Below are 26,327 nucleotides of genomic sequence, written 5' to 3'. Positions count from 1 at the left end.
ATTCATACAGACGGGTTGGGGAAATGAAGAAATGGACAGTTTTTGCAGTTTGTGCCGGATTTCTGTTTGAGGGAATGAAAAAGTTAGGGTGGTGGAGAGTGGTGATGGCAGCACAACACTGTAAATGTTATTAATATTACTGAATTGTGTATTTAAAATGGTTAATGGCAAAGTTTACATTATACATATATGTTCTCACAATAACATGGCAATGGCCCACAACATGCTTTTGTAAAGCTAGAAGCCTCAGATGTCTTCGTTTTACTCATCTATCATCAGTTTGTGGGGTTTTTTTTTTTTTTTTTTGCATATTTTTAGGAATAACTGGAAATCAAGGAAAACAGAACTCATTAATAATAAAAGTTAACTTTATAGGATTTAAGAATTATGGCCATTAATTAAGACCCCAAATAGTTTATTCTAAGTAATGATATCACCTTTTAACTGTTTCTGTTAAATGACCATGTTCTCTAAACATTTTTATTGGGTTTTCATTAATCTTTCATGTAATTTTTTGAGATATAGTCACATACCATAAAATCATCCAAAGTGTGCAATCAGTGATTCACAGTATCATCACATAGTTGTGCATTCATCTCCACAGTCAATTTTTGAACATTTTCATTACTCCAAAAACAACAAAAATAATTAGAAGAGCAAAAAAAAAAGAAACAACCAAAAATCCCATACTTCTTATTGACACCTATTATTTATTAAATTTTTGTCCTTATTTTCTTACTCATCTGTCCCTACACTGGATAGAAGCAGTGTCAGTCATAAGGTTTTCACAATCACATGGTTACACCAGGAAAGCTGTATAGTTATACAGTCATTTTCAAGAACCAAGGTTACTAGATTACAGCTCAACAGTTTCAGGTATTTCCTTCTAGCTCTTCTAATACTCTAAAAACTAAAACAGTATATCTATTATAATGCATAAGAATAGCCTCCAGAATGACCTCTCAACTATTTGAAATCTCTCAGCCACTGAAACTTTTGTTTCATTTCTCTTCCCTTCTTTGGTTAAGAAGTCTTTCTCAACATCATGATGCCAGAGCCAGGCTCACCCCTGGAACTCATGTGCACCTTGTTAAAAGAGATTTACACCCTGGGTAGACACATCCCTTGGAGGGGGGCAGGCAGTGAGTTTACCGGCAGAGTTGGTTTAGAGAGAGAGTCCATATCTGAGCAACAAAAGTGGTTCTCTGAGGGTGACTCTTAGGCAAAATTATGAGTTAGCTTAGCTTCTCCTTTGCAGGAAGAAGTTTCATAAGGGCGAACACCAAGATTGAGGGCTTGGCCTATTAAACTGGTAGTCCCCAATGCTTGTGAAAAAATATCAGGAATTTCTGAGGTTGGGGGAGTTTAATATTTTCACTTTATCCCCAGTCCCTCAAGAGGACTTCGCAAATACTTTTTTTTTTTTCTGCCCAGATTACTCTGGGGTATATAGCAGTATTGCACTAACCTGTACAAATCAACAAGACCTCACTCCCTATTCAATGTTCCATGCAATTATAGTGTTTGAACAAACTGAACATACAAGTTAAATTAGATACTGTGCTACAGAAAATATAAATTTTGCACCAAATAAACATTTCTTCCTTTGTCTCACACAGGAGTTGAGATTTTAAAACACAATCAATATCATTCTTTACCCTTTTAGTCTGATTTACCTTAGTCCTAACCAGATCAGCTTCATTCATATTCTAATTGAAATCTGATCTCTTTTTCAGCTTTTTAAACAGTTTCTGTATAGAGTAATGTTAACTGTCACAGCTGCAGAACTCTAGCTCTGAGTCTCAGTTGTCACACAGACACGTGAAGCTCCAGGGGACAATGAGATTTATACACATAGAGCTCAGCATCTCAGAATTTAGAAACAACCATTACAACTCTGGAATAGATGTGTCTGATGAAGAACTTACAATCTAGGAAGCTTTACAATAAGCTTTTCCCTGATAAACATGCCCTCAAATTCAATTTTCAGAGTTTGCATATTATAGTTAGTCCCTATTAGTGAGGCATTATAATGTTTTTATTTTCATTTGGGGCTTATTTCATTCAACATACTGCCCACAATGTTCACCTAGTTGCAAGCCTCACAACTTCATTACTTCTTGCAGCTGCTCAATGTTACATTGTATATATACACCACATTTCCCTCTCCTGTTCATCAGGCAATGCATCCTTAGGCCAGTCCATCCATTGCAAATTGGGAACACTGCTGCCATAAACACCAGTGTGCAAATGTACATTCATATACTTGCTTTCGTTTGTCCAAGTAAATACCTAATAAATGGGGCTGCAGGATCATACGGCAATCCTTTTCTTATTCTCTTGTGCAGCCACCACGCTGCCCTCCAGAGAGGCTGCACCATTCTACTTCCCGACCAAAGGTCAACAGGTACATCTCTCTCCACACTTTCTCCAGCACTTGTATTTTTGTTTATTTTTTAAACAGTTTTATTCACACACCATATAATCCATTCTAAGTAAACAATCAATGGTTCCCAGTATAATCACATAGTTATGCATTCACCACCACCATCTATATGAGGACATTTCTACTTCTTCCACAAAGAACAAGGAAGAAGGAAGAAGATGAAGACACAAAATTTTTAAAAAGATAAAAAGGAGAAACACCACCACCTAGAATCCCATAACCCTCCCTTACATCCTCCTTTTAGTGACATTTAGCTTAGGGATATTGCCTTTGTCACATTTAATGGACGCATATTACATGTTACTGTTAACTATAGACCCTAGCTTGCATTGATCACATTTTTTCCATATATCACCCCGGTTTCAGCACCTTGCAACGCTGGCATTCACTTGTTCTTCCACGTGTAAAAATATTTATATGTAAATTTAATCACTATCATTGTTCACTTTAAGTTTTCCTAAGTTATACAGCCCAGATTTTACCTTCTATCTTTCCTTCTGTTGTCATACATGCCCCTACTCTTTCAAACATACACTCAGCTTTGTTTAGTGTACTTATGATATTGTACTACAAATAGATAATTGTGCTATCCATTTATGGATCTTTCTAAACAATCCTGTTGAGCATTCTCTACCCCTTCAGCATCAAATGTCCAATGACTACCCTCTTTCAACGTTAACTGTCAAAATTTGCTCATTAAATTTGGTTCTTATTAGTGAGACCATACAGTACTTATCCTTTTCTTCTGACTAATTTCACTTAACATAATTTCCTCTAGGTTCATACACATTGTTCATGCTTCATGACTTTATTCTGTACCCTTACTGATAGTCGTCACCTCTACACCCTTCTCCAAACCTCTCTCTCTCCTGTCTTTTCCTGTCTGTAGTGTTTCCTTTAGTATTTCTTGTAGAGCAGCTCTCTAGTTCACAAATCACTCAGTATCTGCCTGAAAATAGTTTAAACTCTCTCTTATTGTTGAAGGACAGTTTTTCTGGATGTAGAATTTTTGATTGGCACTTTTTCTCTTTCATATCTTAAATATAGTTTTTCTCTTTCAGTATCTTTAATGATAATACCACTGCCATCTTGCCTCAATGGTTTCTGCTGAAAAATCTACATATAGTCTTATTGAGCTTCTTTTGTATATGATGGATTGTTTTTCTCTTACTGCTTTCAGAATTCTCTCCTTATCTTTGACATCTGTAAGTGACCTGATTACTTAATCTGTAAGACATCTGATTAATAAGTGTCTTGTAGAAGGTCTATTAGGATCTACTCTGTTTGGGATATGCTGAGCTTCTTGGATCCGTAATTTCATCTTTCATAAGAGATGGGAAGTTTTCACTGAGTGTTTGCTCCATTTTTCTTTCTGCCTCTTTTCCCTTCTTTTCTCCTGGTATACCCATAACACATATATTCATGTATTTCATGCTGTCATTCAATTCCCTGAGGTCCTGCTCTCCTTTTTCCATTCTTTACCCTATCTGTTCTCTTGTGTGTAGGATTTCAGATGTCCTGTCCTCTAGTCACAAATCCTTTCTCTGCCTCTCCAAATCTGCTATTGTAAATATATTGTGTTTTTCATCTCTTCTATTGTGACTTCATTCCCATAAGTTCTGCATTTGCTTTTTCAAGCTTTCAAGTTCTTCTTTATGGTCACCCAATGTCTTCTTTATGTCCTTCATTTCCTTTACCATATCTTACTGCAAATCATTGATCTGATTTTTCATTTGATTTAACATGTTTGTTTAAACATCTTTAATTGTTTTTTTGAACTCCTGCATGTTGTTTGAAGTGTTACTTTGTTCCTTTGACTGGGCCATATTTTCCTTTTTCCTAGTATGACTCGTACCTTTTGCTGGCGTCTAGGCATCTTATTCCCTTGATTACTTTATTCTGGAGGTTGTTTTCACTCTTTTATCAAGGGATTTCTTCTTGCTTGGCTTTGTTCTCTGTCTGCTCTTGGCATTCAGTTCAACTTATTGTAGACCTCTAGCATAGCTTCTGTTTAATTGCTCACAAATTTTCAGCTCTTGTTTTTCAAGTTCCTGCTCTGCTTATATGAACCTATTTTTGAGGAGGTTCATACCCAGATATGATCACTCCTAATCAGATTTTCCAAGACTAGGCAGACCCTGGTCTCAGGTGTAATCAGTATCAAGTTTCCCTGAGGGTAAGACCCAGCAGGTTGTCAAACTTACCTGTGGAGCCCCTAGATACTGTGCTTTTCTTATCCTGCCCAGCAGATGACACTTGTCATCCCACAGTTCCCCACCAGCATAAAGTGGTATGGTGCCTGTGGTCTTCACCAAGACCCTGTCCCTACCAGGGATGTGGATGAGGCACAGTCTGAAGGAGACGGCAAGCTTAAGCTGTTTTCTGTTTTCCAACCCCTGGGGTCTGAATTCTCTGAATGAGGGCCACCACTTGAGCTGGGCCCACCCACCCCCTTTTTCTTGGGGAAGATATGCCCTTTAATAAATTATCTCCTTCACCTAACTAGTTACTTTGTCTCTCAGACCTGTCTTAACTCCACCCTTGCCTGAGTCTGTGCTGACAACTGAAAATGCCTGTGGCTTTCTCTAATGAGCTACTTAGAATAGTTAAAAAAACAAAAAAAGGAAAGAAAAGAAATCCCTTCTCAGACCCAGTTCCCAGCCCTCCAAGTATCTCATCAAGAGCTGAAGCTGGTACCCACCTCTGTGTGCCCCTTTTCTTGGGGCACAGCCTTTTTCCCTCATTCTGAGCTCAGCTGACTCCAAAAACCTCCATTATTTTTTTCCATTAGCCCTCCCTCCTCCCTGCTGGGAGAGACCGCAGGGTTCCTTTCCTTCTTGCTCTCGGTTTACCTGTGCTTGGAACTTGTATTCAAAAGTCCAAATTTGTTAATTAAAACCAAAAATGGAGCTTGGTTGAGCTACCTTCCCTTGTTCCTTGTAGAGACTGCTTCTTTGTCCCACGGGGAAATGTCTCAACACAGTTTGCCATGCCAGTGGAGGTGGGGCACCAGCCTCCACAGTTTGGGGGCTTTACTTACAGTTCTGCACTGAGATCTCAACCCTTCCATCCATTTCAGACTGGTAGATGATATATGTCCAGTCACGATGTCCCCCAAAACCTCATTCATTTTTAAATACACATCAAGGTTACAAAATCCTACTGTCATTTGGTACTATATTCCTGGCATATTTATAGAATGCATGCAGATTTTTAAAAAATCACAAGAATAGAATACATTCTATTAAAATTAGTAATTCCAAACATTGGGCTAGGGGAAGGGGAGTCTCACAACAATGAACTAGAATAACAACAACAGAGGCTGTGGGGCACAGGACCAGTGGTAGACAAGGCTGCTTGGTGGACACATGGATAGCTGGGCAGTGGAGACACAGGTAATGGGACTGTGGATACCCAGCACAGAATGGCCAATCCAGTACAGAAAAGTAAAAGTTATATTCAGCATATCTGTCATTCTTTTTATTTTTTATTTTATTAAAATCTGTAAAACAACAAAAATTTACTTAAAACTTATTTTTAAGGTACCATAAAAATATGCCAATCATCCATCAATCTACCTCACTGAAGACAGAGCATGATGCTTTACTAGCTTTAATATTTTATTCACACACATGCAAAAAAATATATGAAGTTACAGGTTAAGTCTCCCCTTCACATTTGCAAAACTGAAATCAGTATATTATTCTACTAATCCATGCTTCCATACTTTTGATATTTATATCAATAAGTATTTTAAATGTAGGTACATATATTAAGACCATCATTTTGCAACTTCCTTTTACACTCAACAATATGCTTTCAAGATTTACCAGTGTTAAATGCATGAATCTATCTCTTTTACTCACTTCACTCTTCTTTAGCATTTAATCAAATGAAATACTGCAAATGATTTATCCCATCCAACTGATTGTCATTTAGGCTGTTTCCCTATTTTTCATTCCTATCATCGATATTAGAAACATGAAGACACCTGCCAAGCATCCATGTGCACATGTAAAAGACTTTCTTGAGTATCTGCAGAGAAATAGAACTGATTAGACGTGTGCCTTTGCTTTATTATTGCTTTATAATTTTTTCTTTCTTTTTCTTTTCTTTATTATAATTATTATTTTTTGCCTTTCTTGGTTTAAGAAGTCATTTTATATCAAAGACTTCCCTCTACTATTTTATGAAAATGGTAATGGCTTGCTTTTCACATTTAGATTTTAATTTACCTGGAATTCTTATTTTCATATGGAATGAAGCAGGGATCTGCTTTTTTTTTTCATAAGGTAGCCAACTTTTTTCCTTTATTCATTTATTTCATTTATTCCTTTTTTCATTTGTAGTTGAACAGTCCATCCTCCATCCTATCCCCACATTATAATTTTTCTGTCATATGAGATTGTCTCTTTTGAGCTCTCCATTCTGTTCCCTTGATCTATTTATCTATATCTGAACCAATATCAAACTGTTTGATTTTCTTATTTTATTGGCTTTATTATAATGAATTGCACACTTTTTCTATTCCATAAAAAGTTCAGTTTATCTGTCTACAAAAACAAGAGTAACTAAGTTCTCTCACAATTTTTAGAGCAGTGCTTTCTATGACTTTATGCTTCTTAGTTTATTTGGTCCTTTCACTATACCTTCTATCAGGAAACAGAAAACTTTGATAAAAGTAATTTTTATATATCAAGAGCATTAAACAATAGGGTGCACAGGTAGTTCAGTGGTTAGAATGCCCGCTTTCCATGCGGAAGACCTGAGTTCGATTCCTGGACAACGCACCCCCCAAAATAAAAATGAATATATACAGCTTGGTGACCTAGGCACATTCAATCAAAGAAAAACTTTTCAAAGATGAGCTGAGCAGAGATCAAACTGCAAATGTATCAGCTGTTGATTTGCCAATTTCTAAAAATATCTAACAAGTAATAGTCTTTGTTCAATGAATGATCTCTTCTTTGATTCTAATAAAAATGGGAAAAATGCCATCCTCTTAGAACTTTACTTGTCTTCATTGTCATGCATTTATTTTAGCAATTATAAAGGCAAGGAGAAGTAGGACCAAGAGTTCCTGAGTCAGCACAGCTAATGGAAACAAGGAACGGACAGTCAGTGCAGTCCAGCTGTAGGCCTGGTGTTCGGCAGGTCACAAAATCTCTTTTGTATCTTAGGCTTCTGTATGTGTGTGTGTGTGTGTGTGTGTGTGTGTGCACGTGCGTGCTTTTCCATGTTTAAAATGCTAATCCTACTTTTCCTTTGAAGATACTGTATCAATAATTTGAAGTGGAGTATGTAAAAGTGTTTTATATGCCACAACACTCTTTATACTATTTCATATCCTTATTGAGCAACTGCACATATTTAAAATTTAGTTTGATCAGTTTTGACATAAGCACCAGTGAATTCATCACCATAATAAAAAATAATGAATATATCCATCACCACTAAAGGCTTTTATGTACCTTTGTACCCATCCCTCAATATCCTCACCAACATTTTGTACAATCAGCTTTTTAACTCTAGCAATTCTGCTGGGTAGGTAGAGGGATCTCATTTCAATTTACATTTCCCTTATGGCTAAAGATATTAATCATCTTTTCATGTGAGTATTTGCCATTCATCTCTCTTCTTTGTTCTTTGAAGAAATATTTGTCCAAATGCATTGCTGTTTTCTTTTTTGTTTGTTTGTTTTTGTTGTTGCATGATTTATCTCTATATTATTGGGTTGTAAGAGTCCATTATATAGTCTAAATCCAAGCACTTTCTCAGGTACATATCCTGTAGCTATTTTCTCCCAGTTTATGGTTTACATTTTCATTTTCGTAACAGTGTCTTTGAATAGCAAAATTATTTAATTTTGATAAATCCTATTTATCTGCTTTTCATCAGTCTATTTGAAATGTTGTGGTTTTGTTTTTGGCTTTGATTTAAGCAATTGTTTCTGAACCCAAGGTCACTAAAACCTCTTTTATGTGTTTTTCTAGTGTATAATTGTTTTAGAGCTAACATATCAGTCTATGATTCATTTTGAGTGAATTTTTATATATTGTGTGAGCTGAGGGTGGAAGTTTATTTTTTTGCACATGGCTAACCAATTTCCTTAGCAGCAACTGTTGAAAAGATAATACTTTCCTCATTGAAGGCTTGAAGCTTTGTCAAAAACAAACCGACCATATATATGAGAGTCTAGTTCTGGACCGTGTAATGCACATCACTGGTCAAAATATCCACCTTTATGTCAATACTGTACTATCTTGATTACTGTAGCTTTATAATAAAATTCGAAGTCAGGTGTGTGGGACCTCCACATTCTGCTCTGTCAAAATTTACTTTTCTAACGTGTTTCATTTAGCCTATTTTCAAAAAATATAATTTCATCAGCTGAGTACAATTTTCTTAATGAAATCATTTCCATTCTTTTTGTTTTTCCAATGTTGTCTTCAGATTCAGTGTCAGGTTTACACATAGAATCCTTATCAATTTGCAATGGCCTCATGTGTTGGACTCAACCACCACTTGTGGCTCCAGCCACCAGCATGGTCACTGGAGACACAGGAGGTCAGACTGCTTGCAGCCTAGGACAGTTTACTTGTTGTTTTGTAATCTACAGCTGGCTTTTCATTTTTTTCTTGCTTGTTGCACTGGCCGGGATGTCCACTGCAACGCTGAAGAGAAGTGACGTGAATGAGCATCCTTGATTCTTGCCTTTGCCCCAATTTTAGACTAACAGCAAATTTGGAATTCTGCTTCCTCAACTCCATGACGTTGCTAAGCCTCGGTCTCTCTTCAGGCCATGGGCTGGGTCCTGGGACGGCTCACCTCGCTTGCTTCCCTTTCATAAAGATCACTATCGTGTTGTACCCTTGGACCAATGTGTGAAAAACATGTATTTTGACCCAATTTTTAGTTGTTCAAGGTGGGAGGGCAAAACTGGCCTCAACTGCTTCACCCCAATTGGAAGTGCAAGTCCAAACTACTCTTTTACTCTGGAATAGAAGTGCCATATCTCTGGTTTTAAAAGAATACTTATCAGTCTTAGCTTTGAATTTACTAGGTGATAAAACAGCTAAAACCAGCTCACAACTGAAAAAGTAAATTGAACTCACTTTGCACTGACACATAGAGTGGTATATGGTGATAGGAACCTCAGTAACCTGAGTTTCTCTTGAACACAAAATTTGAAGTAAAATAAGCAAATCACAGCAATCATAAATTGTGTGTTCCACAGAGAGATTTTTAACAAAAGGGTCCACCCTCAGCTTAATAAAGATTTTTCCAGAGGAGAACAGCCACCCTTTGGGAATCTGTCTTATTTTCTCCTCATTTCCCTCCATCATTCGTTCACCATGAGCTGTGGTCCACGCCCCATACTTTGGGTGGCTGAAGGCAGCCTCTGGCCGGTATTAATCTCTTCCCTGAAGCAAAGTCTGGGAACAGGAAAAATAAGTGACCCTCAGATCTCCAGGAAAGTGTCCCCAGAGGTGAAACTGGAAACTCAAAGACTTAAAAACCGACCTCATCTTTTAGCCCTGCTATCTCTGCCTCCTCACACAGACAGGCCAGCCTCAGGGACACAGGGCCCTGGCTTCAAAGGGCCCAGCCTCTGGTTTCATGCTCTGCTGTCACCATTTTGAAAGTCTCAACAATTTTTAACCAAAGGACCCCATGTGTGCATCTTGCACTGAGTTCCACATATTACGGAGAGGCTTCTATGCTCAGATAGGCACCCTTGTGTGCCACATCTGCTGGGCCTTTTAATAGCCCCAAGTAAATGAAGGAGTAGAAATAAGACTTGGCCTCCATTTGGCCTCAGTTTCCTCCCAGCACTGAGCTGCAAACCCTGCACAGCAGCGGCTGCACACAGGGGCGTCCCTCAGCTCACACTCTCAGTACAGCTTCTCTCTAAACTCAGCTCCGGGTGAGGTTCAGAAGATCTGGAGAGCTGAAGAGGAGCGGAGCACCAGAGTGCATGACAAAGGGCGACAGCCAAGTGCTAGCAGCTCCAGAGACTCCTTAAGGGGGCACAGGCAAGTCAAGCAAGCATAGAGCAATGCAGCGACTTCCACATGTAGCCCATGGTGAAGCTAAGACCCGGAAATGACCACCATTCCACTCAGAGGCCCACATTCAGGGAAACAACAGGGAGTCCAAGTCACCTCTAAGCTCAGAATGATAGGAGAGAACAAAACGGAAGAATGTTCCATTCTGGGTAGAACCACTCACAACGGGTACCAGCGAGAGGTCTTTGGGTGAAGTGGATAGAACCCACACTGTTTAAAAGTATTCAGGAGGAGGGCGGGCCACGGTGGCTCAGCGGCAAGAACGCCTGCCTGCCATGCCAGAGGACCCGGGTTCGTTTCCCGGTGCCTGCCCATGTAAAAAAATAAATAAATAAAAATAAAAACTAAAAGTATTCAGGAGAATATCTTTAGGCAGGACAGGAGCCCTTCAACTTACCTTCACTCCCGCCACCTCCCCACCACCCTCACTGGGACCGTATCACACTCTCGCTGCCTCCCCTTCTGGGCTCCCAGCACGTCCAGCAGTCAGGGGCTGGAGAGAGGGGTACAGCCACAAGGACGCAAGGCCCAGCTGGCCGAGCTTATAGCACAGCTGTCAAGGCCACCACAACACATTCATTAAAACCGACTGTATCTGTTAAGAGTTAAATCCAATCCACAAATAAGTAGATTATTGCTCAGAAGAGACACACAGCTAACACAGCATTGCTACTGTAGACTAGAAGGAAAAGCATTGTGGAGATATAAAATATAGCATTCAACTGGTTCCCTCCAATATTTATTCACCGTGGATCTAGAAATTTACTCTAGAATTTCCTCTGTGCAACTGTCTTTATTTGATTTGGGGTGTGTACTTTGTTCCGTCCTTTATGAGTTGGGTGAAGATGACATGAGTAGTTGCTGGGAAAAGGAAATTTGAAATCCTGAATACTGGAGAAGCTAAGTGTGGTGTTGCCTAGCAACTCTTAATAGGAAATAACTTAAAATCTGAATTTAGTTTTTCCTGAGAAGTTGCTGCTGTGTGCTAAAGTCTAGGGTTCTTTCCCCTTCATTCCAACAGCTCCCCCGAATGCACACACCCTCATGCGTGGCCACACACACACCCCTAAACCGACGGTGAAAAAATGGTGTTATTTACCAATTCCCTTAAATATATTCCTTTGGATGTAGTGACAGCATTCAAGATTCAAGGCAGAAATAGCCAGAATGCTATGACAAACACATTTTATAAAGTCATTTGGCAAACAGAAGGAGCACTTCACAAAGGAAGCCCTAATCCCAAGAAAACCACCGTCAAAAATGTGTTCATTTAAACAGAGTCAATAACAGATGTTCCGGAGACCCAGAGAGCAATTTTCCTCTCCTGGCAAATTCCAACCCTTGCAGGAGAACATCACACATTCCAGACTGCCATCTGGATTCCTTTTCCAGACCTCACGCCTCCTCCCCAGGAAGCCCCTTCCTAGTGCCCTGAGAGGTGCTCACACATGGACAGCGTCTCCCAGGGCTGCCACCCCCAAGCGGACAGGCCACCCTGGGCAGGTTTCCAGCAAGGGCCCCAGAGCAGACGGGTGCAGGGAGGAGGGGGTGGGAAGCTGGATGGAACAGGCTCCCCCAAGGACCCTTGAGCCTGATGGGTTTTCCTACATGGAAGAACCGGGCAGGATGCAAGCACATGGAGGCTGGGACAAAACAGGCGAGTAAACAGGCATCAAGAGGTTAACGTTAAAGAAATTTGTTTATAAGAAAGTGAAGTTAATTTTGGTATAAAACCAAAAATCAGTGCCTAAATAATAATACGACTTCATATCTACGTGGACACTTAGTTCCTTGGACCAAAAATTCACCTTTGTCTTGCTGCTTCATGTAAGGAGTGAGAATGACTCCACTGGGAAAGTCGACTGGCAAATCAAAGCAGTGAGATTACGTTTCTTGGCATCTCTGAGGAATCAGCTTCCTCCCCGTGAAGTCTTTCAAGTTAATAATCTAACTCAAAAGTATTTCCGGAGGAACAACCTAGAATTCCTACCTGGTCCCCTTCCTCATCACACAACAGTCTGCAACAAGAGGGAAACACCCCACACTCCACAATGGCCGTGGGCATTTGGAGACCAGGCGTGACGGCGCGGCCAGGGACTGTGGTGCCAGAACGTCAGTGTCAAATGCTGATCCGCTCTCTGATTGTGTGATTTAGGAAAGCTGCTTAACCTCTCTGGGCCTCAGTTTTCTCATCCACAAAATGCAAGTCATAAAAGTACTTAACTCACAAGGTTGTGCAGCTCAAATAAGTAAATGTGTGTAAAGCAATGACACACTCCCTGGCCCGGTGGAAGGAATGCATAAGTATTTCCTGCAGTTATTCTAGGAGAGGAGGTAAGTGGGGAGAGAAATTGCTTGTACACTCCTAAAATTATTTCCACAAGCATTTATGGTGTAGTGGTTATGGATGCGGCACCATGCTGTGTGCGGGGAGTAGAACTGTCCATTAAAATACTGCCAAGGTCACTATGGTCTTTTCAGAGGTACAGTGGCTGCTGGGTCAGGCAGGGAGGATTCTAAAAAAGGAGAGAACAAAGAGGAAGCAGAGAGATTGATCTGGAAACAAGTGTCTATTTCATCAGAGTCAGGGCTGTGAGTCATGGCCAATTCCAAGCTCACTGTAGACAAGATGATTTTCTAAACATTCTGGTTGGGAACTAAGACGGGGGAGAAGACAGAAGTGATTCCTTCCCTCTAAGCATCCAGAAATGTGTGGGGTCACAAAATAACTCTACTGCAAGCCAGGCTGCACTGAGGCCACATTTCCTCAATTTGACATTTCCCATCAGTATATGCTCTGCCATTAAAGACAAAAACAAAAAGCAAAACACTCTCATCTTTATTGTTAATTAAAATAATAAATTTTAAAACTAATTTTTTAATAAAAATTTCCTAAGAGTGTGCTTCATATTAAGTCCAAAGTGCCCCCCATACAAATCACCCTGGTGTAAATTACATAAAAGAGGTGGGTTTCTTAGTTACCCAGGGGTAGCCTCTTTAAACCTGCTTTTATTCCTTCCATTCATCCGCTACTAGGCTTTTCTGATGGTAAAAATATCCTCTAATAGGATTTTGAGTCATTGCACTAAAGGAAAAGCAAACCAATTCTGTATCAGTTTAAAGCCTGTGAGAGGTCTTTATTTTCTTCCATTTTCACTCATTTTCAATAAAAAGAGATGTTTGTACACTGATGTTATTTTCATAAGAAGACACACATATGCATATGCCAAATGTGTGGCATCCTTTTAGATAGTAGGACAAAGAGAGCCTCTTCTTTCTGGAGCAAAATGTTAGCCTTGTGAGTTGGAGATGATTTAACAAATCTGTACAATAACTTTAGCAAGGTCTCCTTGCTGATGCTGAAAAAGAGGTTGTCAGGGATGGGAGTTTTTATTTAACTCTAATCAGTAAGCTCTTACTATGAGGGAAATGCAGAAAACTGAAGTCAGATCAAATACAACTCAGCTCAACCAACCTTGACGGGCTCTCTGAGTATATTATAATATTTATAAGCACCAGCAATTCTAAGCAATGTCTTGGACACAGCCACACCTCCCCTTCTAACTTTGGAAGGATATTTCCATCTCAAAAAATCATGCCAGAAGGAGGTTCCTAAACCAGCACTTATCCGCTGAATTGAAATGGATTCTTCCCTTTTAGAAATTCATTAAACATAATTTCAAGGGTTGAACTGCAAAGTGAACCAAAAGTTGAAAAAAATTTATCAGGCAAGAAGGGCTCATTCATATGTCGTTAAGGTAGGAAAAAATTGAGGCATTTCCTTTATTCAGATTAGCAGAAGTAAACCAGCATTCTCTAACTCTAATGCACATTTGTTTATAGTGCTCTGCTTATTTTTTATTTTTATTTTTTAACTTCTGCTTATTTTTATGTAAGTACAGTTCTGTAAGCTGTTTTCTCTTTATAGTTATGACTGAAGATTTATTTCAACATGACATTCACACACAGCAACGTCCCTAATCCCGAATGGGCACTGGTTTAAGAAGGTGTCAGAACACCCATACCATACATTTAATTTCAAGGTGTATTTGGAGTTTAAATGAAGGTCCACATCCAGAGCAGTTATCAAAGTCTAAGAAGGGAGAGTAAAACTCAGAGTACTACACCACATGATAAAAGTACTTGTCCTGCAATGGGCGGGCATTCACCTACGGAATATTCTGTGTTTCAGTGTAACAATATCCAAGCGGGGGAGAAACGGCCACACCTCTGAAATAAGTGCTGTTCCTCCGGCAGACATGCCTTCTGCTCTAATGAATTGTTGCTGGCGTCTCTTGGGTTGGGTCTCTGAGTTCAAATGTCCCATGCCACTGACAGGCAGCTGGGCCCTGAGTGAGCTACTGCATGGCTGTGTCTTGGTTTCTACACTTGTGAAGTCTCGGTAAGATGGTGCTTGTCTCGTGAGGCTGTGTGGGAATTCCATGTGTGGAGAGTCTCAGGAGAGGGCCAGGCACAGAACCCTGATGACACAGGTGCTGCCTGTTTGATATCCCGCACACTGCACAGAAGATAATGACAGCCATGATCCACACTCGTCTTCCAACAATATTGTTCTTTTAATCATGGTCAAGTGGGAACCATTCTGTTCTCAAAGGCACTGAAAGGAGGCCTCCTTTCTTAAGCACAGTGAACATACTGTCCTACTTCTTGGTGGTTCATCGTCCAGAATGGCCTTGGAAAGACCCCAGATGACACGACTCTTGCTTACAAAGGTGGAATCATTTCATTTTAAATCCCCTACTGCTCTTGAATGGTTCCATGGTAGTCAGGACCACTGAGCAGATTTCAGCCTCCTGTGAGGGATGGGAGCTCACGTGCCCTCCCCTGGAAGGGATGTGAACAGACCCACAGCCTGAGGCGATGTCCTAAGAGAGCTACCCAAGTTATGAATAGTGGGTAGAAATAGCTGCAACTGCCCAGCCAGGTATGGCCTTTCCAAAGCATCTCACTTGGTGAGATGAGAGAGCAGACACATCTGTACAACAGAAACATGTCCAGGCATCAAACTATAATATCAACCCAGGACGAAGGCTGAGCTGCCCCGGGCATGCTGACCTGGGCATCTGGCAACATGAGGAAGACAATCATAAAATGGGTGGGTTACAAGCAAAGGGACAAAGAAATGCAAAAGGAGATAGCTTGGAAAGAAAACCATCGATGTGCACAGAGATAAAAAGTTTCAAAAAATACAGGCACTGACATCAGCAGCTGGAAGAATTCAGTCAAGGAGATGGACGTTAAAAGGCTACAGATTACATTTAAAATCTGTAAAGAGATTTTTATAGGGGGGATGATAGCAGCAATAAAACAAAAAGGCATGTTATAAAGCCAAAAGACAGGTAAAAACAGAGCAACAAGAAACCCAGAAGACTCAAAATATAGTTGCCCATTAAGGAAAACACTGCAGTGTAGGAGTTGGGTTCCTGCTATTGGCTGGTTACTCTTGTTCAGGATACATCAATGGAAAAATAGTCACATCCCTGTCTGGAAGGCCAGGGGTCCTACAAGGGGGGACAGTGAGCAAAGAGAAGGTGCCTAATCGGATTCGAGGTGTTCAGATTTACCACACGTGCTATGGAAAGCTGACACGGGGACACAGGTGTTGCTGATGCAGGTGGTACCTGGAGACCAGGAAGAGGAGGTCAGGGAGAGTCATGCAGGAGCCAAAAAACGTGGAAGAGGAGCATTCCAGGCAGAGGGGAAGGCCTTATCCTGATGAACAGATTTTAATTAAAAAAAAAAAAAAGACAACTAAAACAAACATAATATGTGGGTGAATTTTCTGAGATGTTAAGTCAGAAATAGGCATGGATACCCACGGCCATTCTGTCACTCAACTCTACATTTGAAATCCTGGCTGATGGATGATTTATAAGAATAAAGTGAAATAAGGATTGGAAAGGGAGAAAGAAACGTTTGATTATCCGCATATAATAATACTATCTACACACAAAAAATTCTAAGACTCAAATAAGCTAACAGAACTAATAACAGCTCAACAAGATTGCTGGGTATAGATTAACATAAAACATAGTATTCTTATGCATCAACATTAACCTATTAAATTACTTATGTTAATTTAATTACTAATAAAAAATAATAAGAAAATATCACATTGATAAATCAACAAAAAAATATAAGTTACCTAAGAATATGTCTCAAGAAAATCTTACTGATTTTGCAAAGAAGAAAAAAAGGCTTTGCAAGACTTAAAAGTTGAGAATTCCTGGAGAGACTTCTATAGAAGTCTATAAAATAATGCTATATTATTTATGGGAAGACTCAATACAAAACTATACCAAATCTTTCGATTTTTGAATAGTGTCTGTATTAGCTTCCTAGGGCTGCCATAACAAATTATGACAACCTGGGGGGCTTCAAACAACAGGAAAGTATTCTCTCACCTTCTGGAGGCCGGAAGTCCAAAATTGAGGTGTTGGCAGTGCCATGCTTCTCCCAAAGCCTGTAGGGGAGGCTCATTCCTTAGCTCTTCCAGCTTCTGGTGGCCCCAGGAGCTCCATGGATTGTGTAACATAACTACAACTGCTGCCTCCGTCTTCACAGGACCGCCTTCCCACTGTGTCTGTGTGCCTGTGTCCACATTTCCCTCTTCTTATCAGGACTCTGATCATATGCATGTATGGCCCACTCCGGTCACATTGCATTTTAGGCCCACTGTAATCTAACTTCACTAATTACACCTGCAAAGACCTATTTCCTAATGAGGTCACACTCTGAAGTTCTGAGCAGACAGAGATTTAGGGTGGGGTGGAGGACACGGTTCAAGTCAGTACAGTAACCTTTCATTACTTCTTGACTTTGAACTTTTTTCAAAGCAAAACTTTAGAAACTTTAGATCATTCCATATAATTTTAATCCAGATCCCAACGGGGATTTTCACAGAACATGATAAACTGGTTCTATATCTCATATGGTAAAGTCTAGTAACAGAATTCTGGACAAAAGAAAAAGAGAACAGCAAGTAGGGGATACTTGCCCTTCCAGGTAGCAAGGTTCCTTATAGAGCTAAAGTGACGTGGTATTGGTGTAAAGAAAGAGAGACAACCAAGACATGCCCCGCAGAGCCACAGGAACACACCACAAACCGGGCTCCTGGTGTGTGCACCAGCACCCAGACAAGAGAGACAAGAACTGCAGTCCGTGGTAAGCAGCTAGTCCGTCTGGAGCACCGCATGCGTGAAGAGTCATGAGAGGTGTGGCAGGGAGACAGTGAAGGACAGAGTTGGAGAAGGATGGGGCCTGAGGCAGGTGGGCTTTCCTGGCATCTGGAGGTCTCTACAGGGAGCCAAAGGGACAGAAAGGTGGTGCCATGATTCGTCTGTCCACTAGGACATTATCATTCCAGAACCAGAGTGACTAACTCAGGGAAAGTCCAGCCCTCCCCTTTTATGGAAGAAACTGAGGCCCAAGATCATATGACTGCTTACTGGTCAAGGTCATACCACTGCTTACAGGTCAGGGTCATATCATTGCTTACAGGTCAAGGTCATGTAACTGCTTCCTAACAAAACCCACACCAGAACCTCGTCTTTGGGTTCACTCGAGGCTCTTTCATACTCTGACTGCTGCACAATATTCAGTTCCTTGCCTTGGAATTTGAATCCATTGTCCATTCACACCTTGAATCTCCTCCTTTAATCTTTAAAATAATTCTTTTCTCCCCTTGATAGCTACTCCTCTGTTCATTTATGGCCCCTCTTCTGCCCTCTGGTTCCTGATGGCTTCAATAACTTTGCTATAGCTCTCTCAGCCACTCAATTCACTCTTTCCCCGGATGACTGTGGACCTCATGGCTCCTTGTGTTCTTCAGCCCAGATCTATCCCAAAACAATGCACAATTCTAGGAAGCTGTCCAGGGGGATGCATTCCGAAGAATCACCTATGTGGGGGAGCAGTAGGGGTAAATCCCACTCAAACTATACTCTGTTAGTGACACGACATCACCCCAGAGGTAGTAATTTTTAAGCTGGGGTCCTCATCAGCTCCACAATGAAAGAATGTGGTTTCCCAAGAGTTATATGAAGCAACCATATGATTGGTATGAGGCAAACACAGTTATATGTAGCCAGCGATCACAGAAGTCAGTCTGTCCATCTGTATGCACGACTTCAATAATTCAGAAAGAATTCCACTGCAAGGACCCATGTTGGAGAGGGACAGAATAAGGCTCTGGTTACAGAAGGATTCTGTGAAATCTGAGACATGACATTCAAAGAATAGGAAATGAATGAAGCTACCAAAATGGTGCTGTGAGGTGTAAACCAAAACTCAGTTACCTAAAACCAGCAGCAAGGTAAGATCCAGGCCAACTCTTAAAACTGAGTCTACCGCCAGCTCTCAAGGGAGCACTGGGTGGCTTCACCCACGGGACACAGCAAAGACGACAATTTCAAAAGACATTATTCTCAGTTAAAGGTCTGCTGCTTGCAGTTTAGAGGCAAGTTTATATAATTAAATGTGTACCAATCAAGGCATATAATGGATATTTTAACACCTTACCTGGTCCCAGGGAGAGATGGTGCCTCCAAAACACATGAACAAGTATCCCATGGCCACGAGACAGATCCATATCACCAAAGAGAACAGGCGAAGCAGTTTCTTAAACACAGACTCAATGCAGACGAGGATGAATATCGCAAAGAAAATCGCCAGGGCAGTTGGAACTGTTATTAAAAATGCCACATGGTCATCAACGTCCTAAGGACAGAAAAAAATATATTGAAAAGTTACAATCTAAAGACCCTCTGATGCCAGTGATTTGCCTTATTAAAATTCTATCCACTTTATTCAATGTCAAATGATATTGGATTTTAAAGAATTATTTCAAAAATAGAATAGTTTGAACTTTTGAAAACTTAAGTTTCATATTAAACAACCATCTGTTTCTATATAAATAACTCAATATTGGACATTTATCTTATGCAAAACAGTTATATACCATCAGACTTAAATTTCCCCTGATAAATGGAGAAATGGACTTCATTCAACAGTGAATGCAAGAAAAGCGAATGCCAGAACCCACTGTTATCAGGAGAAAATAAGCCAATCAAGTGCACTGCCTGAGTCAGAAGATCATAAAGATCTTGGCCTCAGAAAACTATGGGAGTGATATTTTAAGACTTACAAATGGATCTGAAATGGCTTATTTTTTTTTAATTAACTTTCTCATTTTCTAAAGTAATAAACTTTTATGGAATGCATGGTGATTAATGTTTTAAAGGGATCAGAGGTTGAATAAAAAAGGGTCAGAAAGTGCTTAATATAGAAGTTGAGAGAATGAGAAATACTTAAAAGAGTGTTTGACTTTTCCTTTACGTTTTGCCATCTCTCCTGTGGTCTCGAAGCAAGAAAGAAAATGGCATTTATTATTAGCCTCTTACTAATGCTTTTTCTAAAAATCCATTTTTGGACACTAATCATCATTCTCTCTCTCTCTCTAGCCATAAAAAAAAGCTCATTATTTCAATTCTACACAACTTCAGCACAATGTAATGGATATATACTATTTCCTTTAACTATTCAGGCATAGATTAAGTTTTTAGCTTCAGCAACACATTATGCTAGAATCTTGCTATCAACATAGTGACTACGGGATGGTAAAGTGTTTTAAGCTTTTAATCCTCACCCAGACATAGTTACTGAACATCCAAAGGATTTTCTGTCAAAAACCTACATGGCTTGAACCCAAAGTATTCCATTAAAGCTTTAGAACCTTAAAGGTAAAAAAAAAACATGGAAAATCCCAAGTGGTGGTAAGGATGTGGAGAAGCTGTAACCCTCATGCAGTGTCAGTGGGAATGTGAAATGGTACAGCCAATGTGGGAAACACTTTGGCAGTTCTTCAAAAAGTTAAACTCAGAATTACCATCTAACCTGGCAATTCCATGCCTAGGTATACACCTGAAACAACTGAAAAGAGGGAATCAAACAGATTCTTGGAAACCACTGTTCAGAGCAGCATTACCCACCACAGCCAGAAAGTGGGAACAAGAAGAGTCCATTGACAGACGAACGGATAAACAAAATGTGTGCTCTACCCTACGAGGTAATATTACCCAGTCATGAACGAAGTTCTGACACTTGTGGAAACACGGATGAATCTTGAAGACATTATGTTGCATAAAATAAGTTAGATACTAAAGGACAGATACTGTGTGATTCCATGGATATGAATCACCTAGAATAAGCAAATGAATAGAGACAGAAAGTAGATCAGAGGTTACTAGGGATTTGAGGGAGAGAAGAAAGGAAAGTTAATGCTTATTAGGTACAGAACTTTTGTTTGGCGTGATAAAAAGTTTTGGTATTACATGGTGGGGATGGTAGCATGACATTATAAATGTAATTAGTGCCATCAAATTGTATACTTAATAATGGTTGAAATGGCAAATTTAGCCATTTCATTTAGCCATTAATGGTTGTTAATTTAGAACAACCTTATTACCATAAAATGGTAACCCATGAAATCTCGGGCTTAGGGAGCTGCTATCTTTCCAACCCAGTCTTTCTGATGGCCACAGGGTTCTCAGCCATTCACAGCCCCAGCATCAGGCTGGAGAGAATACTAGCCAGCAAACTGTTAATGCTGGGAGCTGGGGCTGCAAGGCAAAGAGAACAGTCATGCCCAAGCCAGGCTGTCATCTAGGGGTAAGGAGAGGCAGCCAGACCCTCCCTTCTTACCACTTTTCCCTTTCTCTGTCACAATTTCTATATGTGTCAAGTGACACCTGGGAAAGGGACAGCAGCAACCACGACGAATGGAAGTGCTAACAGGACACAACACTTTGTGCTAAGCACAGCTACATATATTAACCTATTCAGTGCTTAAAACTCCATGAGGGAGGGAGGGCCATCGTGGCTCAGCAGGCAGAGTTCTCACTGGGTTCAATTCCTGGTGCCTGCCCATGCAAAAAAAAAAAATTCCAGGAGGGAAGTGCTAGGGTGAGCACCACTCTATAGGTGACAAATCCTCAGATGAGGCAGGAGAAGGGAGTCTGGTTCTGGGTGGTTCAGCCATGAGGGTGGACCCCAGGCAGGCCAGGGAGGCTGGCACCCTACAGGACTCTGCCCCCACCCCACCCCACCCCATTATGCAGCTGATGGAGATCCAAACCCAGTGGGGCCAGGCCTTGAGCGGCCAAAAGATTCTGTGCTTCAGAACAGGCAGATTATAAGAAAAACAAATGTTAACATTCTCATGCTCACCTTAAATTTCTATTTTATCCACAATTAAATGTGTAGGTTATTTCTCTTACCCTCAGGGACATTTTAGGATCCCTGCAAAAGGGTGTCATATGTGTGCACGAGGTTGCAAGCATTTCCCAGCCCTCATGCACCAGGCAGGGGGCCGGAGAACATGGCTTCCAGGGACACCAAACTGGAGTTTGTGATCGCTACACAGATGGAAAACTAATGGGTTTATTTTAAACATCTAAAAAATGCACTTAACTGAGCAGCAGACAGAAAAATAACCAGAAAATAACCAGGAATGCTCTTTTCCTTGCATAGCTCTTCATGGATTTCACTAACCCAGTAGGGGAGAAACTCTCATGGACTTGACTTGTTCTTATTTCTCCGGAAAGACCGAAAATAGGTGCAAAAATATGCATGACTGGAAGGTGAAAATTAGTAACTAAGGAAACAAAAAAGTGTGACGTTGCCTTTCCAGAAAGTGGAAGGGAAAAATGCACTACCTGTAGGAGTTTTTAGAAGATCTATCTGTAAACATGACAAAGCTACCATGTCTGATTTTGCTGGGAATAGTAGATAAACAGAATTGTCTTTGTTTTGGTGGAAATATTGGCATCTCTAGCTCCTCTGTTTTACATTAATGTTGGGATACTGATTTCGCTGAGCAGTGACCTCCCCTTTAGGAATCTGGGGCCCAAAAACACTCCTTGGAGCCATAAAATAAAACACTTCTTGGAGTTTTATTTTAAAAATCCAAGGAAGAAAACAATTGTTTAGGGTTAAAGATGGCATGCATCTTTATATTAATCCAGGTGTAACCTATAAACTTAAGTATTGTCCTCTGGAGGGAGGGGTCTGCGGAGGCAGGAAGATCTTGGCTGGCTGGCGCCGCACCCTTGTTTATCGGATGAGTGGCCAGCATCAGGTGGGTTCTGCAGCCCAGAGGAGGTGCCTTTGCTCCCACAAGCACACACCAGCCGCACTGGGTGAGCCAGATTCCCCGAAGGCCAATAGACTTCAAAGGTCAGCTGCTGCTCATGAGTTTGGCCCTAAGCACTGAGACCCCTGAAAGACAACCTCTTCTAGAAAGAAAACAGCCATCGGTTCATCCTGCACTTGCTTTTGGAACTCCCAGCAAATTTTAATATAGACTTCTCCACAACACAGAATCTTTTATAAGAGTGTCAAGGAAAAGACAGTAGGATATTCATTAAAGAATGTATAAGATTATAAACTGCATTCCTTCCTACCCTCGCTGTTTGTATCATGCATTTCTCTTAAGGCTAACTAAATGAAATAAAGGAATGTTCTCAGACCTGCAACTTCTCAGCTCCACCTCTTTCCCCAGACAGACCGCAATGGACAGGAAGAGAAATGAAGGGAGAGCCTGGGACTGATTTCTTCCGAGCTAGTTTTCAAAATGAAGAGTATAAAACAACCTGGAACTGATTAAATAAGCAAACTAAAACAGACCAAAAGCACTGTTAATCAAAATCCAATATTTTTTATGTATCTTAACCCCCTTCCTTTGGTGAAAAAATATCATCTTGTGCAAACTAAGTAAGATGTACTAAAATGCCTTTAAATAAGGAAAGTTTGTGCCTAGTATTCTCTACTATAATGATAATGGGTTCCCATAACCCTTTTCAAACATTTTATCCTTTCATTTTCAACGCAATTTCCAGCAATTATGGAGGCTTCTAGTTGTCAGGCCTATTAAATATCCATCACTTTTATTTACCAAGTGACACTGCCTTCATTTCTTAGCAGTTTCTCCATGCAGCAACAGTTTATCTGAAGTTGTATTCTTTTCCACATGTACCAAATGGATTTTCCACTTTTTGGTTAAAATAGTTCTATCTTTCATTTAGACAGGCAGTCTAAGGTAAAATAATGTTTTTATTTTTTTCCTATTTAAAAGACATTTTGGTTGAGCGGGCCACGGTGGCTCAGCAGGCAGAGTTCTCGCCTGCCATGCCGGAGCCCCGAGTTTGGTCCCTGGTGCCTGCCCATGTTAAAAAAAAAAAAAAAAGATTTTGGTGAAGTACTTTGCAACCTGAGAGACTTAAGGTAGAAGACCATTCCCATCACTTACTGCCACGTAACTCACTGAGTGACTGAGCCTGCCCTAAGCCGGTTTCTGCTGGGATAAAACAGTACAGACTTTGCGTGGGGGTTGGTTGTTTACACATCTCAAGTGCAGCATTAAAAACAAAGAGACTATCCGCATAATGACCATCCTCTCCTTACCCCTCATTCTGAACTTTCATTACTGGAATAATGCCTATTTGACATTCTAAATATTAATTACTCTTTTACTACAAATTATTTTTAAGTTCTTATTGGGAAAGAAATAAATCAGTCTTTAGCTATGATATACATTTGGCCATGGATGTAAGTATGGAGATGCATGTTTTTATTCTTATCCACATGCATGTTTATGCTCCATTTTGGTATGAGTTGTGACATGAGTAAATACAAATTCCGGCAAAAAAAAAAATCCCGAAAAATTCTCAAAGCATTCCTACATTCAAAACTTCATCAGACCTGAGCAATTAACAACATAGAAATATCTAAGAAATTAGCACAAATACTGCAGGTTGTGGAAGATAAAACAGTTTCTACCCACTTGGAAAGATGTATCAGTCACTGCTTATAATTATAAAACTGATTTGTTTCATGTACACCGAAAATACAGCCAAGGGTCTTGATCAGATTTACTTGCTCTCAATACCTATTGCATAGGCCAGTATTCTCATCACATTTTAAGAATATGGCTAAAAGCATGAAATGAATGTGCTTTGTAGGAGAAACAGCTTAGGTTTCACATCTGCTACCTATTCTTAACCACCTTCCCCAACCAGACCCAAAACCCAAAATATGCCTGAAACACTGCTGGTCTCACTGGAGGTGGAAGAGGTCTCCAACTGCCCCTCCCCCTGAAGACAGACAGAAATGAGTGCTGGGCCCTAAACAGCTAAACAGCTGACGAGTGGGAGGCAGGAAGCCCAGACTGCAATGGCATGGATCCAGGGACAAGCAGCTGGGTAAAGCAAGAACCAGCCTTCCCCTGTGGGCAGCATGGGTGGCTGGAGGTGCCCTGAGACTGAAGTGCTTCAGCAATACAAAGATCCACAAAACAGCACGAAGGAGGAAAGGGAGCCAAACGGGATGTGGATGGCCATATCCCAATAACTACTAAGTGGAGAGAACTATCCTTAAGGAAAAGTTCCCCCATTTGTAACTGAACCCCTGCAGATCACAATCAAACAATACCTTACCACAAAAATCACCAAAAAGTGAGCAGAACTAGTAAGAATGTGGTCCAGAGAAGCACATTACAAATGGATTAATCCCCAAGGACTGGAGATGTTGAATTGACAGCCAGAGAACAGAGAATAGAGCATATTACATGTTTAAAGGAATGAAGGACATCATTTCAAGGATGATCATACAATAAATAACTATTAAGTATTAATATACAGAAAATGGAACTTGTGAAAATCACAGATGTAATCATGTAAATAAAGCAACCAAGAAAATTATAAACTGTTAAAAAGAAAATTAGTGAGCAGAAAGATATACCAAAGAGTTTATGTATAACACAACAAAGAAATATAAGGCGATAAAAGAATATTAAAGATAAAACTTAGAGGATAAAATAAGAAGGTATAACATACATTCAATTGGAGTTCCCAAACTAGAATATAAAGAAACTTGAGGAGGTAAACTATGCAAAGACAGATGGGCTAGGAATTTTCCTGTACTAGTGCAGAGATTCAATGAGATAAAAAGAAATTCACATATATATACACACACACCATGACGAAAATGTAGAATATGAGAGATAAGGTGAAGAAACTGAAGGTGGCTAAAAAAGAAAGGAAGGATCATCTACCAAGAACAATAGTACAGGGGCAGAATTTGAATTTTCAACAATGGAAGACAGACATTTTCAACTTATTGATCAAAAATAAAAGTCAATATTGTGTAGCCAAGAAACCATTTGCTTTTTTTAAACAATGACAAACATATAAATGTATAGAAAATAATTTTTAAGAATGAAGTGGGAATTTAACATCAAGTGACATTCTCAAACATTACTGAAATATTTACTAATAAAATTAGTTAAGTCAGGAGAAGAAAAACCAGAAATAAAGGCTTCCAAAGTGATTTCATGATACAGGTGTCAAGTCTGGCCAAATTCAAATCTTAATTATGGTAAAATTTCTACCACCAAAAAACAGAAATGAAATATATAAATACCAAATTATCAGAGGAAAAAAATGTGGTAGACAGAAGAGGAAAAAGGAAGCAAGTCAAAAAAGAAAAGAAAGATAAAAATTCAAGACAATAGGAAGTTAAAAAAATAAAATGGTAGAAAGAACTGAAAATACATCAATAAAAACAATAAAATAAGTCATTTAAACTTATTCCCAGACAGGTTTATAAAACAAAACCCAGCTCTATGCTATTTATAAGAGAAAGAATTAAGCAAAAAGACCCAAAGTTTGAAAGTAAAGAGATAGAAGAAGTTTGTAAACATATTTTCAGTTAAAAATAAAAGTTTAAAGATAAAG

General features: G+C 39.9%; 1 protein-coding gene across 2 annotated transcripts in view; it reads right to left on the bottom strand.

Moving 5' to 3' along the window:
* Positions 1-26,327, bottom strand: part of ADCY2 (adenylate cyclase 2) — a 430,316-nt gene that overhangs the window by 388,619 nt on the left and 15,370 nt on the right. For both annotated transcript variants that reach the window (XM_077116823.1, XM_077116824.1), the window contains exon 2: positions 19,057-19,254. In XM_077116823.1, coding sequence (XP_076972938.1) covers positions 19,057-19,254 — 198 coding nt within the window. The remainder of the gene's footprint in view (positions 1-19,056; positions 19,255-26,327) is intronic.

The sequence above is a fragment of the Tamandua tetradactyla genome, chromosome 9, assembly GCF_023851605.1.
Source record: "Tamandua tetradactyla isolate mTamTet1 chromosome 9, mTamTet1.pri, whole genome shotgun sequence".
NCBI classification, from domain to species: domain Eukaryota; kingdom Metazoa; phylum Chordata; class Mammalia; order Pilosa; family Myrmecophagidae; genus Tamandua; species Tamandua tetradactyla.
Note: the sequence above shows the minus strand (reverse complement) of the source record. Positions and strands in the feature narration are given on the sequence as shown.